This window comes from Pelodiscus sinensis, chromosome 21, assembly GCF_052426305.1.
Source record: "Pelodiscus sinensis isolate ZL-2025 chromosome 21, ASM5242630v1, whole genome shotgun sequence".
NCBI lineage: Eukaryota > Metazoa > Chordata > Testudines > Trionychidae > Pelodiscus > Pelodiscus sinensis.
The window spans coordinates 2,072,393-2,092,374 of NC_143072.1; the positions used below are offsets into that span (position 1 = coordinate 2,072,393).

The 19,982-nt window shown below is 52.7% G+C and overlaps 1 protein-coding gene across 4 annotated transcripts in view; it reads left to right on the forward strand.

The window, feature by feature from the left end:
• The first annotated feature begins 12,508 nt into the window (after positions 1 to 12,508).
• Positions 12,509 to 19,982, forward strand: part of RABEP1 (rabaptin, RAB GTPase binding effector protein 1) — a 91,968-nt gene continuing 84,494 nt past the window's right edge. For 2 of the 4 annotated variants that reach the window (XM_075904383.2, XM_075904385.2), the window contains exon 1: positions 12,509 to 12,681. In XM_075904383.2, the coding sequence (XP_075760498.1) occupies positions 12,648 to 12,681 (34 nt within the window). In that variant the 5' untranslated portion in view covers positions 12,509 to 12,647. Of the gene's footprint in view, positions 12,682 to 13,285; positions 13,504 to 19,982 lie in introns of those variants that run through there. The other 2 variants (XM_075904384.2, XM_089772039.1) reach the window with 2 other exon arrangements.

Consider the following 19,982-nt stretch of genomic DNA (forward strand, 5'->3'; position numbering starts at 1 on the left):
TCCCTTTCCTTCCTTCCCTACAGCCCCATCAAGAGATGCCACAAACACCGGTCCCTTTCCTTCCTTTCCTACAGCCCATCTAGAGATGCCACAAACACCGGTCCCTTTCCTTCCTTCCCTGCAGCCCATCGAGAGATGCCACAAACACCGGTCCCTTTCCTTCCTTCCCCGCAGCCCATCTAGAGATGCCACAAACACCGGTCCCTTTCCTTCCTTCCCTACAGCCCCATCAAGAGATGCCACACACACCGGTCCCTTTCCTTCCTTCCCTGCAGCCCCATCAAGAGATGCCACAAACACCGGTCCCTTTCCTTCCTTCCCCGCAGCCCATCCAGAGATGCCACAAACACCGGTCCCTTTCCTTCCTTCCCTGCAGCCCATCGAGAGATGCCACAAACACCGGTCCCTTTCCTTCCTTCCCCGCAGCCCATCCAGAGATGCCACAAACACCGGTCCCTTTCCTTCCTTCCCCGCAGCCCATCCAGAGATGCCACAAACACCGGTCCCTTTCCTTCCTTTCCTACAGCCCATCTAGAGATGCCACAAACACCGGTCCCTTTCCTTCCTTCCCTACAGCCCCATCAAGAGATGCCACAAACACCGGTCCCTTTCCTTCCTTCCCTGCAGCCCCATCTAGAGATGCCACAAACACCGGTCCCTTTCCTTCCTTCCCCGCAGCCCATCCAGAGATGCCACAAACACCGGTCCCTTTCCTTCCTTTCCTACAGCCCATCTAGAGATGCCACAAACACCGGTCCCTTTCCTTCCTTCCCTACAGCCCCATCAAGAGATGCCACAAACACCGGTCCCTTTCCTTCCTTCCCTACAGCCCATCCAGAGATGCCACAAACACCGGTCCCTTTCCTTCCTTCCCTGCAGCCCATCCAGAGATGCCACAAACACCGGTCCCTTTCCTTCCTTCCCTGCAGCCCATCTAGAGATGCCACAAACACCGGTCCCTTTCCTTCCTTCCCCGCAGCCCATCCAGAGATGCCACAAACACCGGTCCCTTTCCTTCCTTCCCTGCAGCCCATCGAGAGATGCCACAAACACCGGTCCCTTTCCTTCCTTTCCTACAGCCCATCTAGAGATGCCACAAACACCGGTCCCTTTCCTTCCTTCCCTGCAGCCCATCCAGAGATGCCACAAACACCGGTCCCTTTCCTTCCTTCCCTGCAGCCCATCAAGAGATGCCACAAACACCGGTCCCTTTCCTTCCTTCCCCGCAGCCCCATCAAGAGATGCCACAAACACCGGTCCCTTTCCTTCCTTCCCTGCAGCCCATCTAGAGATGCCACAAACACCGGTCCCTTTCCTTCCTTCCCTACAGCCCATCAAGAGATGCCACAAACACCGGTCCCTTTCCTTCCTTCCCTACGGCCCCATCCAGAGATGCCACACACACCGGTCCCTTTCCTTCCTTCCCTACAGCCCATCAAGAGATGCCACAAACACCGGTCCCTTTCCTTCCTTCCCTGCAGCCCATCTAGAGATGCCACAAACACCGGTCCCTTTCCTTCCTTCCCTGCAGCCCATCAAGAGATGCCACAAGCACCGGTCCCTTTCCTTCCTTCCCTGCAGCCCATCTAGAGATGCCACAAACACCGGTCCCTTTCCTTCCTTCCCTACAGCCCATCAAGAGATGCCACAAACACCGGTCCCTTTCCTTCCTTCCCCGCAGCCCATCCAGAGATGCCACAAACACCGGTCCCTTTCCTTCCTTCCCTACAGCCCATCAAGAGATGCCACAAACACAGGTCCCTTTCCTTCCTTCCCTGCAGCCCATCCAGAGATGCCACAAACACCGGTCCCTTTCCTTCCTTCCCTGCAGCCCCATCAAGAGATGCCACAAACACCGGTCCCTTTCCTTCCTTCCCTACAGCCCATCCAGAGATGCCACAAACACCGGTCCCTTTCCTTCCTTCCCTGCAGCCCATCCAGAGATGCCACAAACACCGGTCCCTTTCCTTCCTTCCCTACAGCCCATCAAGAGATGCCACAAACACCGGTCCCTTTCCTTCCTTCCCTGCAGCCCATCCAGAGATGCCACGAACACCGGTCCCTTTCCTTCCTTCCCTACAGCCCATCCAGAGATGCCACAAACACCGGTCCCTTTCCTTCCTTCCCTACAGCCCATCAAGAGATGCCACAAACACCGGTCCCTTTCCTTCCTTCCCTGCAGCCCATCCAGAGATGCCACGAACACCGGTCCCTTTCCTTCCTTCCCTACAGCCCATCCAGAGATGCCACAAACACCGGTCCCTTTCCTTCCTTCCCTGCAGCCCATCCAGAGATGCCACAAACACCGGTCCCTTTCCTTCCTTCCCTGCAGCCCCATCAAGAGATGCCACAAACACCGGTCCCTTTCCTTCCTTCCCTACAGCCCATCAAGAGATGCCACAAACACCGGTCCCTTTCCTTCCTTCCCCGCAGCCCATCCAGAGATGCCACAAACACCGGTCCCTTTCCTTCCTTCCCTGCAGCCCATCAAGAGATGCCACAAACACCGGTCCCTTTCCTTCCTTCCCTACAGCCCATCAAGAGATGCCACAAACACCGGTCCCTTTCCTTCCTTCCCCGCAGCCCATCCAGAGATGCCACAAACACCGGTCCCTTTCCTTCCTTCCCTGCAGCCCATCCAGAGATGCCACAAACACCGGTCCCTTTCCTTCCTTCCCCGCAGCCCATCCAGAGATGCCACAAACACCGGTCCCTTTCCTTCCTTCCCCGCGGCCCCATCAAGAGATGCCACAAACACCGGTCCCTTTCCTTCCTTCCCCGCAGCCCATCCAGAGATGCCACAAACACCGGTCCCTTTCCTTCCTTCCCCGCGGCCCCATCCAGAGATGCCACAAACACCGGTCCCTTTCCTTCCTTCCCTGCAGCCCATCAAGAGATGCCACAAACACCGGTCCCTTTCCTTCCTTCCCTACAGCCCATCCAGAGATGCCACAAACACCGGTCCCTTTCCTTCCTTCCCCGCGGCCCCATCCAGAGATGCCACAAACACCGGTCCCTTTCCTTCCTTCCCTGCAGCCCATCAAGAGATGCCACAAACACCGGTCCCTTTCCTTCCTTCCCTGCAGCCCATCCAGAGATGCCACAAACACCGGTCCCTTTCCTTCCTTCCCTGCAGCCCATCCAGAGATGCCACAAACACCGGTCCCTTTCCTTCCTTCCCTACAGCCCATCCAGAGATGCCACAAACACCGGTCCCTTTCCTTCCTTCCCTGCAGCCCATCAAGAGATGCCACAAACACCGGTCCCTTTCCTTCCTTCCCTACAGCCCATCCAGAGATGCCACAAACACCGGTCCCTTTCCTTCCTTCCCTGCAGCCCATCCAGAGATGCCACAAACACCGGTCCCTTTCCTTCCTTCCCTGCAGCCCATCAAGAGATGCCACACACACCGGTCCCTTTCCTTCCTTCCCTGCAGCCCATCCAGAGATGCCACAAACACCGGTCCCTTTCCTTCCTTCCCCGCAGCCCATCCAGAGATGCCACAAACACCGGTCCCTTTCCTTCCTTCCCTGCAGCCCATCGAGAGATGCCACAAACACCGGTCCCTTTCCTTCCTTCCCTGCAGCCCATCCAGAGATGCCACAAACACCGGTCCCTTTCCTTCCTTCCCTGCAGCCCATCAAGAGATGCCACACACACCGGTCCCTTTCCTTCCTTCCCTACAGCCCATCCAGAGATGCCACAAACACCGGTCCCTTTCCTTCCTTCCCTGCAGCCCATCGAGAGATGCCACAAACACCGGTCCCTTTCCTTCCTTCCCTGCAGCCCATCGAGAGATGCCACAAACACCGGTCCCTTTCCTTCCTTCCCTGCAGCCCATCCAGAGATGCCACAAACACCGGTCCCTTTCCTTCCTTCCCTGCAGCCCATCAAGAGATGCCACAAACACCGGTCCCTTTCCTTCCTTTCCTACAGCCCATCTAGAGATGCCACAAACACCGGTCCCTTTCCTTCCTTCCCTACAGCCCCATCAAGAGATGCCACAAACACCGGTCCCTTTCCTTCCTTCCCTGCAGCCCCATCAAGAGATGCCACAAACACCGGTCCCTTTCCTTCCTTCCCCGCAGCCCATCCAGAGATGCCACAAACACCGGTCCCTTTCCTTCCTTCCCTGCAGCCCATCCAGAGATGCCACAAACACCGGTCCCTTTCCTTCCTTCCCTGCAGCCCATCAAGAGATGCCACACACACCGGTCCCTTTCCTTCCTTCCCTACAGCCCATCCAGAGATGCCACAAACACCGGTCCCTTTCCTTCCTTCCCTGCAGCCCATCGAGAGATGCCACAAACACCGGTCCCTTTCCTTCCTTCCCTGCAGCCCATCGAGAGATGCCACAAACACCGGTCCCTTTCCTTCCTTCCCTGCAGCCCATCCAGAGATGCCACAAACACCGGTCCCTTTCCTTCCTTCCCTGCAGCCCATCAAGAGATGCCACAAACACCGGTCCCTTTCCTTCCTTTCCTACAGCCCATCTAGAGATGCCACAAACACCGGTCCCTTTCCTTCCTTCCCTACAGCCCCATCAAGAGATGCCACAAACACCGGTCCCTTTCCTTCCTTTCCTACAGCCCATCTAGAGATGCCACAAACACCGGTCCCTTTCCTTCCTTCCCTACAGCCCCATCAAGAGATGCCACACACACCGGTCCCTTTCCTTCCTTCCCTGCAGCCCCATCAAGAGATGCCACAAACACCGGTCCCTTTCCTTCCTTCCCCGCAGCCCATCCAGAGATGCCACAAACACCGGTCCCTTTCCTTCCTTCCCTGCAGCCCATCGAGAGATGCCACAAACACCGGTCCCTTTCCTTCCTTCCCCGCAGCCCATCCAGAGATGCCACAAACACCGGTCCCTTTCCTTCCTTCCCCGCAGCCCATCCAGAGATGCCACAAACACCGGTCCCTTTCCTTCCTTTCCTACAGCCCATCTAGAGATGCCACAAACACCGGTCCCTTTCCTTCCTTCCCTACAGCCCCATCAAGAGATGCCACAAACACCGGTCCCTTTCCTTCCTTCCCCGCAGCCCATCAAGAGATGCCACACACACCGGTCCCTTTCCTTCCTTCCCTACAGCCCATCCAGAGATGCCACAAACACCGGTCCCTTTCCTTCCTTCCCTGCAGCCCATCCAGAGATGCCACAAACACCGGTCCCTTTCCTTCCTTCCCTGCAGCCCATCAAGAGATGCCACGAACACCGGTCCCTTTCCTTCCTTTCCTACAGCCCATCAAGAGATGCCACAAACACCGGTCCCTTTCCTTCCTTCCCTGCAGCCCATCAAGAGATGCCACGAACACCGGTCCCTTTCCTTCCTTCCCTGCAGCCCATCCAGAGATGCCACAAACACCGGTCCCTTTCCTTCCTTCCCTGCAGCCCATCAAGAGATGCCACGAACACCGGTCCCTTTCCTTCCTTCCCTGCAGCCCATCAAGAGATGCCACGAACACCGGTCCCTTTCCTTCCTTCCCTACAGCCCATCTAGAGATGCCACAAACACCGGTCCCTTTCCTTCCTTCCCTACAGCCCCATCAAGAGATGCCACAAACACCGGTCCCTTTCCTTCCTTCCCTACAGCCCCATCAAGAGATGCCACAAACACCGGTCCCTTTCCTTCCTTTCCTACAGCCCATCTAGAGATGCCACAAACACCGGTCCCTTTCCTTCCTTCCCTACAGCCCCATCAAGAGATGCCACAAACACCGGTCCCTTTCCTTCCTTCCCTGCAGCCCCATCAAGAGATGCCACAAACACCGGTCCCTTTCCTTCCTTCCCCGCAGCCCATCCAGAGATGCCACAAACACCGGTCCCTTTCCTTCCTTCCCTGCAGCCCATCCAGAGATGCCACAAACACCGGTCCCTTTCCTTCCTTCCCTGCAGCCCATCAAGAGATGCCACACACACCGGTCCCTTTCCTTCCTTCCCTACAGCCCATCCAGAGATGCCACAAACACCGGTCCCTTTCCTTCCTTCCCTGCAGCCCATCGAGAGATGCCACAAACACCGGTCCCTTTCCTTCCTTCCCTGCAGCCCATCGAGAGATGCCACAAACACCGGTCCCTTTCCTTCCTTCCCTGCAGCCCATCCAGAGATGCCACAAACACCGGTCCCTTTCCTTCCTTCCCTGCAGCCCATCAAGAGATGCCACAAACACCGGTCCCTTTCCTTCCTTTCCTACAGCCCATCTAGAGATGCCACAAACACCGGTCCCTTTCCTTCCTTCCCTACAGCCCCATCAAGAGATGCCACAAACACCGGTCCCTTTCCTTCCTTTCCTACAGCCCATCTAGAGATGCCACAAACACCGGTCCCTTTCCTTCCTTCCCTGCAGCCCATCGAGAGATGCCACAAACACCGGTCCCTTTCCTTCCTTCCCCGCAGCCCATCTAGAGATGCCACAAACACCGGTCCCTTTCCTTCCTTCCCTACAGCCCCATCAAGAGATGCCACACACACCGGTCCCTTTCCTTCCTTCCCTGCAGCCCCATCAAGAGATGCCACAAACACCGGTCCCTTTCCTTCCTTCCCCGCAGCCCATCCAGAGATGCCACAAACACCGGTCCCTTTCCTTCCTTCCCTGCAGCCCATCGAGAGATGCCACAAACACCGGTCCCTTTCCTTCCTTCCCCGCAGCCCATCCAGAGATGCCACAAACACCGGTCCCTTTCCTTCCTTCCCCGCAGCCCATCCAGAGATGCCACAAACACCGGTCCCTTTCCTTCCTTTCCTACAGCCCATCTAGAGATGCCACAAACACCGGTCCCTTTCCTTCCTTCCCTACAGCCCCATCAAGAGATGCCACAAACACCGGTCCCTTTCCTTCCTTCCCTGCAGCCCCATCTAGAGATGCCACAAACACCGGTCCCTTTCCTTCCTTCCCCGCAGCCCATCCAGAGATGCCACAAACACCGGTCCCTTTCCTTCCTTTCCTACAGCCCATCTAGAGATGCCACAAACACCGGTCCCTTTCCTTCCTTCCCTACAGCCCCATCAAGAGATGCCACAAACACCGGTCCCTTTCCTTCCTTCCCTACAGCCCATCCAGAGATGCCACAAACACCGGTCCCTTTCCTTCCTTCCCTGCAGCCCATCCAGAGATGCCACAAACACCGGTCCCTTTCCTTCCTTCCCTGCAGCCCATCTAGAGATGCCACAAACACCGGTCCCTTTCCTTCCTTCCCCGCAGCCCATCCAGAGATGCCACAAACACCGGTCCCTTTCCTTCCTTCCCTGCAGCCCATCGAGAGATGCCACAAACACCGGTCCCTTTCCTTCCTTTCCTACAGCCCATCTAGAGATGCCACAAACACCGGTCCCTTTCCTTCCTTCCCTGCAGCCCATCCAGAGATGCCACAAACACCGGTCCCTTTCCTTCCTTCCCTGCAGCCCATCAAGAGATGCCACAAACACCGGTCCCTTTCCTTCCTTCCCCGCAGCCCCATCAAGAGATGCCACAAACACCGGTCCCTTTCCTTCCTTCCCTGCAGCCCATCTAGAGATGCCACAAACACCGGTCCCTTTCCTTCCTTCCCTACAGCCCATCAAGAGATGCCACAAACACCGGTCCCTTTCCTTCCTTCCCTACGGCCCCATCCAGAGATGCCACACACACCGGTCCCTTTCCTTCCTTCCCTACAGCCCATCAAGAGATGCCACAAACACCGGTCCCTTTCCTTCCTTCCCTGCAGCCCATCTAGAGATGCCACAAACACCGGTCCCTTTCCTTCCTTCCCTGCAGCCCATCAAGAGATGCCACAAACACCGGTCCCTTTCCTTCCTTCCCTGCAGCCCATCTAGAGATGCCACAAACACCGGTCCCTTTCCTTCCTTCCCTACAGCCCATCAAGAGATGCCACAAACACCGGTCCCTTTCCTTCCTTCCCCGCAGCCCATCCAGAGATGCCACAAACACCGGTCCCTTTCCTTCCTTCCCTACAGCCCATCAAGAGATGCCACAAACACCGGTCCCTTTCCTTCCTTCCCTGCAGCCCATCCAGAGATGCCACGAACACCGGTCCCTTTCCTTCCTTCCCTACAGCCCATCCAGAGATGCCACAAACACCGGTCCCTTTCCTTCCTTCCCTACAGCCCATCAAGAGATGCCACAAACACCGGTCCCTTTCCTTCCTTCCCTGCAGCCCATCCAGAGATGCCACGAACACCGGTCCCTTTCCTTCCTTCCCTACAGCCCATCCAGAGATGCCACAAACACCGGTCCCTTTCCTTCCTTCCCTGCAGCCCATCCAGAGATGCCACAAACACCGGTCCCTTTCCTTCCTTCCCTGCAGCCCCATCAAGAGATGCCACAAACACCGGTCCCTTTCCTTCCTTCCCTACAGCCCATCAAGAGATGCCACAAACACCGGTCCCTTTCCTTCCTTCCCCGCAGCCCATCCAGAGATGCCACAAACACCGGTCCCTTTCCTTCCTTCCCTGCAGCCCATCAAGAGATGCCACAAACACCGGTCCCTTTCCTTCCTTCCCTACAGCCCATCAAGAGATGCCACAAACACCGGTCCCTTTCCTTCCTTCCCCGCAGCCCATCCAGAGATGCCACAAACACCGGTCCCTTTCCTTCCTTCCCTGCAGCCCATCCAGAGATGCCACAAACACCGGTCCCTTTCCTTCCTTCCCCGCAGCCCATCCAGAGATGCCACAAACACCGGTCCCTTTCCTTCCTTCCCCGCGGCCCCATCAAGAGATGCCACAAACACCGGTCCCTTTCCTTCCTTCCCCGCAGCCCATCCAGAGATGCCACAAACACCGGTCCCTTTCCTTCCTTCCCCGCGGCCCCATCCAGAGATGCCACAAACACCGGTCCCTTTCCTTCCTTCCCTGCAGCCCATCAAGAGATGCCACAAACACCGGTCCCTTTCCTTCCTTCCCTACAGCCCATCCAGAGATGCCACAAACACCGGTCCCTTTCCTTCCTTCCCTGCAGCCCATCCAGAGATGCCACAAACACCGGTCCCTTTCCTTCCTTCCCTACAGCCCATCCAGAGATGCCACGAACACCGGTCCCTTTCCTTCCTTCCCTGCAGCCCATCCAGAGATGCCACAAACACCGGTCCCTTTCCTTCCTTCCCTACAGCCCATCCAGAGATGCCACAAACACCGGTCCCTTTCCTTCCTTCCCTGCAGCCCATCAAGAGATGCCACAAACACCGGTCCCTTTCCTTCCTTCCCTACAGCCCATCCAGAGATGCCACAAACACCGGTCCCTTTCCTTCCTTCCCTGCAGCCCATCCAGAGATGCCACAAACACCGGTCCCTTTCCTTCCTTCCCTGCAGCCCATCAAGAGATGCCACACACACCGGTCCCTTTCCTTCCTTCCCTGCAGCCCATCCAGAGATGCCACAAACACCGGTCCCTTTCCTTCCTTCCCCGCAGCCCATCCAGAGATGCCACAAACACCGGTCCCTTTCCTTCCTTCCCTGCAGCCCATCGAGAGATGCCACAAACACCGGTCCCTTTCCTTCCTTCCCTGCAGCCCATCCAGAGATGCCACAAACACCGGTCCCTTTCCTTCCTTCCCTGCAGCCCATCAAGAGATGCCACACACACCGGTCCCTTTCCTTCCTTCCCTACAGCCCATCCAGAGATGCCACAAACACCGGTCCCTTTCCTTCCTTCCCTGCAGCCCATCGAGAGATGCCACAAACACCGGTCCCTTTCCTTCCTTCCCTGCAGCCCATCGAGAGATGCCACAAACACCGGTCCCTTTCCTTCCTTCCCTGCAGCCCATCCAGAGATGCCACAAACACCGGTCCCTTTCCTTCCTTCCCTGCAGCCCATCAAGAGATGCCACAAACACCGGTCCCTTTCCTTCCTTTCCTACAGCCCATCTAGAGATGCCACAAACACCGGTCCCTTTCCTTCCTTCCCTACAGCCCCATCAAGAGATGCCACAAACACCGGTCCCTTTCCTTCCTTCCCTGCAGCCCCATCAAGAGATGCCACAAACACCGGTCCCTTTCCTTCCTTCCCCGCAGCCCATCCAGAGATGCCACAAACACCGGTCCCTTTCCTTCCTTCCCTGCAGCCCATCCAGAGATGCCACAAACACCGGTCCCTTTCCTTCCTTCCCTGCAGCCCATCAAGAGATGCCACACACACCGGTCCCTTTCCTTCCTTCCCTACAGCCCATCCAGAGATGCCACAAACACCGGTCCCTTTCCTTCCTTCCCTGCAGCCCATCGAGAGATGCCACAAACACCGGTCCCTTTCCTTCCTTCCCTGCAGCCCATCGAGAGATGCCACAAACACCGGTCCCTTTCCTTCCTTCCCTGCAGCCCATCCAGAGATGCCACAAACACCGGTCCCTTTCCTTCCTTCCCTGCAGCCCATCAAGAGATGCCACAAACACCGGTCCCTTTCCTTCCTTTCCTACAGCCCATCTAGAGATGCCACAAACACCGGTCCCTTTCCTTCCTTCCCTACAGCCCCATCAAGAGATGCCACAAACACCGGTCCCTTTCCTTCCTTTCCTACAGCCCATCTAGAGATGCCACAAACACCGGTCCCTTTCCTTCCTTCCCTACAGCCCCATCAAGAGATGCCACACACACCGGTCCCTTTCCTTCCTTCCCTGCAGCCCCATCAAGAGATGCCACAAACACCGGTCCCTTTCCTTCCTTCCCCGCAGCCCATCCAGAGATGCCACAAACACCGGTCCCTTTCCTTCCTTCCCTGCAGCCCATCGAGAGATGCCACAAACACCGGTCCCTTTCCTTCCTTCCCCGCAGCCCATCCAGAGATGCCACAAACACCGGTCCCTTTCCTTCCTTCCCCGCAGCCCATCCAGAGATGCCACAAACACCGGTCCCTTTCCTTCCTTTCCTACAGCCCATCTAGAGATGCCACAAACACCGGTCCCTTTCCTTCCTTCCCTACAGCCCCATCAAGAGATGCCACAAACACCGGTCCCTTTCCTTCCTTCCCTGCAGCCCCATCTAGAGATGCCACAAACACCGGTCCCTTTCCTTCCTTCCCCGCAGCCCATCCAGAGATGCCACAAACACCGGTCCCTTTCCTTCCTTTCCTACAGCCCATCTAGAGATGCCACAAACACCGGTCCCTTTCCTTCCTTCCCTACAGCCCCATCAAGAGATGCCACAAACACCGGTCCCTTTCCTTCCTTCCCCGCAGCCCATCAAGAGATGCCACACACACCGGTCCCTTTCCTTCCTTCCCTACAGCCCATCCAGAGATGCCACAAACACCGGTCCCTTTCCTTCCTTCCCTGCAGCCCATCCAGAGATGCCACAAACACCGGTCCCTTTCCTTCCTTCCCTGCAGCCCATCAAGAGATGCCACGAACACCGGTCCCTTTCCTTCCTTTCCTACAGCCCATCAAGAGATGCCACAAACACCGGTCCCTTTCCTTCCTTCCCTGCAGCCCATCAAGAGATGCCACGAACACCGGTCCCTTTCCTTCCTTCCCTGCAGCCCATCCAGAGATGCCACAAACACCGGTCCCTTTCCTTCCTTCCCTGCAGCCCATCAAGAGATGCCACGAACACCGGTCCCTTTCCTTCCTTCCCCACAGCCCATCAAGAGATGCCACGAACACCGGTCCCTTTCCTTCCTTCCCTGCAGCCCATCAAGAGATGCCACGAACACCGGTCCCTTTCCTTCCTTTCCTACAGCCCATCAAGAGATGCCACAAACACCGGTCCCTTTCCTTCCTTCCCTGCAGCCCATCAAGAGATGCCACGAACACCGGTCCCTTTCCTTCCTTCCCCACAGCCCATCAAGAGATGCCACGAACACCGGTCCCTTTCCTTCCTTCCCTGCAGCCCATCAAGAGATGCCACAAACACCGGTCCCTTTCCTTCCTTCCCCGCAGCCCATCCAGAGATGCCACAAACACCGGTCCCTTTCCTTCCTTCCCCGCAGCCCATCAAGAGATGCCACAAACACCGGTCCCTTTCCTTCCTTCCCCGCAGCCCCATCAAGAGATGCCACAAACACCGGTCCCTTTCCTTCCTTCCCCGCAGCCCATCAAGAGATGCCACAAACACCGGTCCCTTTCCTTCCTTCCCCGCAGCCCATCAAGAGATGCCACAAACACCGGTCCCTTTCCTTCCTTCCCCGCAGCCCATCAAGAGATGCCACAAACACCGGTCCCTTTCCTTCCTTCCCCGCAGCCCATCAAGAGATGCCACAAACACCGGTCCCTTTCCTTCCTTCCCCGCAGCCCATCAAGAGATGCCACAAACACCGGTCCCTTTCCTTCCTTCCCCGCAGCCCATCCAGAGATGCCAGACACACCGGTCCCTTTCCTTCCCCGGGTCCATGCAGCGCTGCCAGGGCCAGGGGTGCGGGACCTGACTGTGCAAGGACCCAAGCCAGGCCCCAGGCTGTGAGGGCGGGGGAGGGGCGTGTTGCCCTGGGTCTCGCTCGCCTCAGCTCCCCCCAGCGGGTGCCCAGCCCCCTCCCCTTTCCCGCCTCTTCTCTGGCCCCGCCCCCCGCCTCGGCCCGGCCCCGGCGCCTGCGCGCTGCTCCGCCCCCCGGCCGCTGTCAGGATGAGGCGGAGGAGGCGGAGGCCCCGCCCGGCAGGTCCCGTCTCGCGCCGCTGCTCCCGGCGTAGCGGTTCCAGCCCCACTGCCTGAGGGGAGCGGGGCCGCCATGGCCCAGCCCGGGGCGGCGCCGCACGCGGACGGTAAAGGAGCCGCCCGGGCCCCGCGCTGGCGAGGCGGGGCGGGCGCGGCCTGTGGGGCCCTGGCTCGCCTGGGGCCCGAGGGGCGTGGGGGCGGGGCGAGAGCGCAGTGCGCGTGCGAGTGACAGGCCCTGGGGGGAGGGGAGGCGTTGCCGTGGGATGGGGGTGACAGGCCCTGGGGGGGTGTTAGTGGGGGAGGGGAGGCATTGCCGTGGGATGGGGGTGACAGGCCCTGGGGGGAGGGGAGGCATTGCCGTGGGATGGGGGTGACAGGCCCTGGGGGGGTGTTAGTGGGGGAGGGGAGGCATTTCCCTGGGATGCGGGGTGGTGACAGGCCCTGGGGGAGATACTAGTGGGGAACATTTCCCTGGGATGTCAGGGGTGACAGGCCCTGGGGGAGATGCGGTGAAGGGGAGGAGCACGTATCTGGGGTGACAGGCCCTGGAGGAGAGGTGTCTCAAAGAGAGGATCATTTACCTAGGGGAGAAGAGAGTGAGAAGATGTGCATGGAGAGATTTATTTATAAAGTTACCTGGGCGGGGCTATGTATGGATGATGATTATTCTGATGAAGAGGTGAGCAACTCTCACTTGGGTACTTATTCATGAGGTCAGGGTAATAGATCCTACAGGGCGATGCTTATCAAGGCAATAGATCCTGTACCAGGGCATGGTGGGTAGGAAGTGCCAGGCTTTGCAGGGAGGCGCTTACTTGTGAATGGGAAGACATTTACCAGAGCAAAAGTGTCTAGGGGGAATGACAGCACTCCATAGGATGATGTTTGTGTGGCAAAGGATTGTTTACCAATCAAGAACCCATGCCAAGGTAATCACAACTCCATAGGATGATGATTATTCTGTGGGGGCTATTTACTGAGGCAGAGGGTGGTGTATGTTTGGGAGATCAGCTCTGTAAGAACAAAAGAATGGCCATACGGGGTCAGACCAATAGTCAATCTAGCCCTGTATGTTGTCTCTGGTGGCGGCCTATGCTAGGTGCTTCAGTAGGAATGAACAGGATGGCAATTAGTGATCCACCCTCTGTTATCCAGTCCCAGCTTGTGGATGTTGAAAGTTTAAGAGCACCCTGAGCATGAGTCTGCAGCCCTGACCATCATGACTAATAACTGTTGATAGACCTATCTTCTATGAATTGATCAAATTCTTTTTGAGCCCTGTTACAGGCCGTCCTTGCTATAAGTCCAAAGTACGTTCCAAAAAAATTGGACTTATCGCGAAACTACTTAAAGTGGGGAATTTTTTTCTTGCAGCTGACTTCCATTTGTGCACTTTTTTTTTTGCATGACTTAGGCAGTTAATGGGAGGACTTATAACACATGAGTTCCTACAAGTGTCGATGACTTTAGTGCAGAACGGATGTATACTGGGGTGTCTTATAGCAGGGACGCCCAGTATGCTCTTGCCTTTCTGTGCAGCTAAAGCATGGAGTGGAATGGAAGGGACCCTGTATGGAGAAGGCTATTTTGAGGTTGATTATCAGTTTAACTGGACAGGAGTGTTATGGGGGAAAAAGTAAGACGGTAGACATTGTTCTGAAGGGTGGATATTTGGTGGTCTTTATGGGACATACATGGATGCATAAACATCATACAGAGCCACTTATCTTGGCAAGGATTTTCGAAGAGGGTTACTACCAATTCATGGGGATGTGTAATGAGGAGATTATCTTCTAGTGGGAGTGGATGTCTGCTTATGCAAGAAGTTTCTTATCCTATGGGGAGAGGCGGTTTTAGGTTCAGTTTACCTGGTCAAAGTTTAAGTAAAGTGACAGACTCTGGAGGAAGATATGTGTATAAGGATGAAGGTATTTGCATTTTTTCCCCTTCATGGTGAATGGCATACTTCAGGTTTTTTGCCCTTCTGAGGGATGGATGGGAGTGTTTACCTGTTTGGATGGAGTTGTGTGGTAAGATTATTTTATCTGTTCTTGAGTTGTGTGGAGCAGGCTACATTTTCCTTAGCTGAGTTGTTGAAGTGCTGATAAAAATGGGCAGATATGAGGAATCTGGGAATGTTATGATGTAAATAATCAAGAAAAATAATTTACATTGAAACCTTACATTGGGCCCTTTTATGGGCTTTTAAAAAATTTGTTACATAATATAAGTAACTTTCTAGTACTGTGTGTAAAATGATACATACAATTAATGGGGGTATTTTAAAGTGGTTGAAGACTAGGGATATTCCAGTTAAAGGCAGTTGTTAGTACAAGTTTTGCTGTGTATTCTCTGGGAATCAACAGCAGCAATATTTCTCTTAAGTCTGTTCTTTTGTTATAATATCTACCAACTCGTTGCTATGACTGTTGTTTTTGCTTTTTCAGAGTAGTCTGTTGGGGATGTGCAACAGACCCATGCACTTGCAAATGCTTGTTGCTTCTGTACAGGAAAAGGTAGTGTTATGTCAGTCACGGTATCTGGTGTTGTTTTGTTGCTTCTGAGCAATATTCATCTGTGATGACAATAAAGGTGTATGAAGCTTTGGTGATTTGATAATTTAATCAGTGCTCACTCTTATGAGGTGTAAACTTATCTCCTCTATTTTTCTCCAACTTCTGAAAAATGGGGATAGATAATTAAGTACTTGGAAGAAAAAGCTATGGCTAGATCTCAGAAATGGTTTCTTTGTTTTCATGCTGTAGTACAGGCAGTCCCCGGGTTACATGGATCCGACTTACATCGAATCCCTACTTACAAACGGGGTGAGGCAACCCCGCACTAGCTGCTTCCCCCCAGCAGACCAGGGAGACGCGAAGCTAGCGTCCCCCCCCCCAGCAGATCAGGGAGACGCGGAGCGGCTTTTCTCAGCAGACACCTCAGCTTGAGAATAAAGGACTGAGGGAAGTGAGGTGTGGGAGAATAAAACTGAGCTCTGGAGAAATGTTTGGCTAGAGTTTCCCCTACAATATGTACCAGTTCCGACTTACATACAAATTCAACTTAAGAACAAACCTACAGTCCCTATCTTGTACGTAAACCGGGGACTGCCTGTAGTTGAAGACAGGCTAGCTTTCTTCATTCTTCAGTAGCAGAAGGATCTTTTCCTATATTTTCTTCACCCTGATTATTATTAAGCTGTTGTTCTCAACAACTTGCCTGTTTTATTTTTAAATTGTCTACTGAAAGGTGAGTCATATACAAGTTCTCTTATTTTTGAACACGAGGAGAATGTTGGAGAAGGAATTATTTAGTATTTTATTCAGTTACTTCCATTGAATGTGCTGCTTGGAAGGGCTGTCATAAACTTCATTGGTCTAAAAGCACTTAAAATGTTATTAGTTTATGTGACAAAATAGGAGAAGTGCATTTTTTCAAGAAAAATTCTCAGCTTTTGATAATTATTATTCTTTGCAAGCGCCTTTTTTATATCTTTTGTACATACAAAAGAAAGTCATTTGTATTCTGGTGTTCAGAAAAATCTAAAGGTGCTCTTGGAAACAATTTTTGGGGCAACATATGGGTAGTTTTATCCTCCAAACCAGTGGTGGGGAACCTAAGGCCTGGGAGCTAAATGCGGCCTCAGGCTTGCCTGGATCTGGCCCCTGAGGCTCAGGGCTTCCCTCCCCTAGCATTGGAGAGCCCACACTGGTGTTCCAGCCCTTCCACCATCTCACCGTGAGACTGGAGCACACACTATGCTAGCCTGGGCTTCCCTAGGTTCTGGTGTGTGAAGGGAATGTGAGGAGTGTCTTTCTCCTTCTCAGTTGGGGGCCACATGAGTGAAGGTTTAGCTTTTCTTTTCACTTCTCACTTGTGTGCAGCTGCTGGCTGATTTTTTCTGTAAGTCAGTGGCCCTGGCCCAAAAGTGGTTCCCCAGCCCTGTTGTAAACTCAGAGAAACAGGTCCAAGAAGAAAAGTCTGATTTGCTAGAATAATAAATAAGAAAAGAATGGATGTGGGGTCTCTGCCACTTTGTAATTTGGCTTGGCAGAGAAGTTGAATTACCTTTTTAATTCTTTTGTGCAGGCGAATATAGTTTCCATGTGATAGCAATCACAAAAAAGGCTAAATTGCCAATGTTGCTTTGTGCAGTGTGCTGTCAACTGAGTCTTTAGTTAATTATTTGAACCTGCTCTACAGGTAGATTTGTCCTCTCTTGTTTTTTCTTGGCCAAGGGATATTTTGAGGTTTTAATTGATAGATTGTTGGAGTTTGTGATGGGAATGGTAATAAATCAATACCTTTGTTGGTTTATTTATTTCAGCGATGCTGAGCATCTAGCTCTCATTCTGACTTAATTCAGTGATGGGTGCTGATCTTCTCTAAAAAGCAAGCTACCTGTTACTGAACAAAATTTCCAGACAGCTTTTTTTTCTATTTGAATATTTAGGCTCTAACAAAGGTTCCATATTTATGTGTGTAAAGTGCATTGAATAAGTAATTATTGTATAGAATATTGATATTTAGGAGTCACTTTCAAGACTGCTTAATGTTAGTGTTTTAATTATTTATATAAATGCCTTTGAACTTTTTTTTAGAAAAAGTATATTAGCAAATGAAATTGGTGTTTCTTAGGCAGAGTGGTTCTGTTGATGTTATTCCCTGATAAGGGACAACTTACAGTTTCAGTTAGTTATATTGAGTGGAAAGTTCAGCTGCCAGGATTAGGATTCAGGAATCACTTGCTCTTATTATTGTGCTTAATCTGGTAGATACACTCTTTCCTCGTGGCCAGAGATTACATTGACTGTAGAGAAATCTGCTCAATTCCAGAAAGAGGGTTGTGAGAGAGCTTGCTGTAGTGACTTTAGTGCCATCAGTTGCAGTGCTGTCTCCTAGACTGACAAATCAATTTGGGGCCCTCACAAGAAATTGAGAAACTTGTGACTGTAGTTTCCACAGATCACAAAGGCCTGGAATAAGTCACTATAAGAGAAGATCTCTGAATAACCCATGGAAAAATCAGTGCCATGCTTAAAACCTTAATAATTAGTTATATTTTCAAGGCTGTTACTTCAAGAAAAAGAGCTAGAAACCAACCTTCTAAAAATGAAAGTTGAGATAAGCACTGATGCTTCTGTTCTATTCAAATGAGTTAGAGGACAGGAACCTGGGAGTTTGGTATCTAAAGAATAATTCTGAGTTATAGGGGTAACAGGAACAAACTCGACAGGTTTAAAACTTTTTGTTTGGATAGTAATTTCCAAATGTTCCAGGGGAAAAACCTTTCCATTTTTCATGATAAAGAGTAATAGACTGGAAGTGATCAAATATTTTTTTGCTTAATAGTATAATAAGTTTTAAAGTGCACCTCGTACTTTCTCAAAAGTGCATTTGTCTTTTAATAGTATATTTCTTTCATCATTGGTTCTTCAAAGGGAAGTAAACCCCCTGAACATGTATATTGTTATCACTTCTAGAATTCTTAGGCAAATCTATCTTTATTTTGTAAGGCAACATGACCAGTGTTCCCTCTAATTTTTCCCACCCCTTAGCGGAATGAATCTTATTATGTGCACCAATATGGAGGTGATGTGTGACACATTGCCTTCATATTGGTGCACATATCAAAATTAATGTAGTAAGAATAGGGCTAAAGGTTTCTGAGTGTGGGAGGGCACTTAGTAGGGATGTAATAGTGTAGTCGATTAACCAATAAGTGAAAGCTTATAGGTTAATGTTATAGACTACATGCATTTCCCACCCCCCCCCCCAACCTTGCCAGTAAATTTTTTGGCAGGCTGGGCAGCAGCCTGGGTCAGTCCTGGCTTGCGATGGGTCCAGCACCTGTCTTTTCTGTGGCTCTGCATTTAAAGTGTATTAGAAGGTGGGCAGGCAGCCTGACTCAGTTTCGGCTTGCGCTAAGTCTGGGACCTCAGATCCCCCCCCCCCCCCACAACCAGGCAAGGGCTGCTGCCACCCTGTGTTGCTGCCCCTTTATCAGAGGCAACAACACAGTGTGACAGGCAGCCGCTCTGTGAGGGGAGCTGGTTTTTAAACTGGCTTCTTTTGCAGACTCTCTCCCACCTGGCACCCCATGCTGCTGCCTCTGATACAGAGGCAGCAGTGTGGAGTGGCAGAGGGCTGCTCAGGAGTGGGACCGAAGCGCACTGGATGCCGGCCCCACCCCCAGGGACTATAGAATAGTCGACTAACCAATAAGAATTCACAAGGTTACTCGACTATTCAGTTAACTAATAATTAACATCCCTAGCACTTAGACCTGTGGCAGGGGGTTGGGATGCAAGGTGTGAAGACTGTGTTGGGCTTGGAGCTCTGGGGTGAGGCTGTGTTGAGGGCTTTGGGGTTAAGTAGTGTGCTCAGGGCTACTACAAGAGGAGAGGACTCACTCCAGTTCTCTCGCTTTGCAACAGCACCTGAACTGGAAGGGAAAAGCACTTGTCTCCACCTTGGCAGGTCTAGGACCAGGGTGGCTGGGTAGGTGCCCTTTCCCCCTCTCCGCAGGTTTGAGCTGAGGCTGGGTTGGAGTTTGGGGAGCACTGACGTATCAGATGGGAGATTGGCCTAGGGATGGGGCTGCTCTCCTCCAGCTGCTTCAGGTCCCTGAGTGGGTTCCTTGAGTGTCTGCATGATGCTAAATAGGCAGCTGTGCAGCCACGCAGCTTATAGGAAACTTAGACTGTGACCCTGTTCTTTTAAGTTCTTGGTAATTAGCTTGTCTGGTGTCCTGAAGGCAAAACACAATATGCATTGACACACCACATAGAATGACTCTCTCTTGCCCTTAGATAACTTCTAAATGCAGATGCTCTTTTGTTCTATACTGTTTCCTAGCTACTCCTTCTCTGACTGCCTCTGATATCAGCACACCTTTAGTAGGTATTCTATGTCCCTGCTAGCTGGTGCCCCAAGATGCTGGTCCCATTCTGATTAGGTTGGGTGGGTTCTAAGCACAAAAGAAGAAAGTGGGTAAGTAATATTGACAGATTCAGCACTCTCTAGCTGATTGATAATGGAATTGGAGGAAGGTACAGCACTATGGAGAGCAGCCAGAATCCACTGCCTTCTACCTACAGAACCAGATTCCTATGGAAGACCAGCCAAATCGGCTTCTGTGGCATCAGAAGAACGTGAAAGACGTTGCAAAAGTTCCATTACTGGCCTCTTTCTTGGCACCTTGAGGATCTTCCAGATTAATCCTATCCACTTGCGAAAGGGATGATGTGGCTGCTAGTCTTCATCTTGTAGGAATAAATTATGTATAATAATGAGCACATGGGATAATTTTGTTTGTATACCAGTTTTTGTACCTTGTGTGAAGCCACTTTATTTCCCCCCACAAAGTATTAACTTACCTAATTTAAGAGAACATGGTGAACCTTTT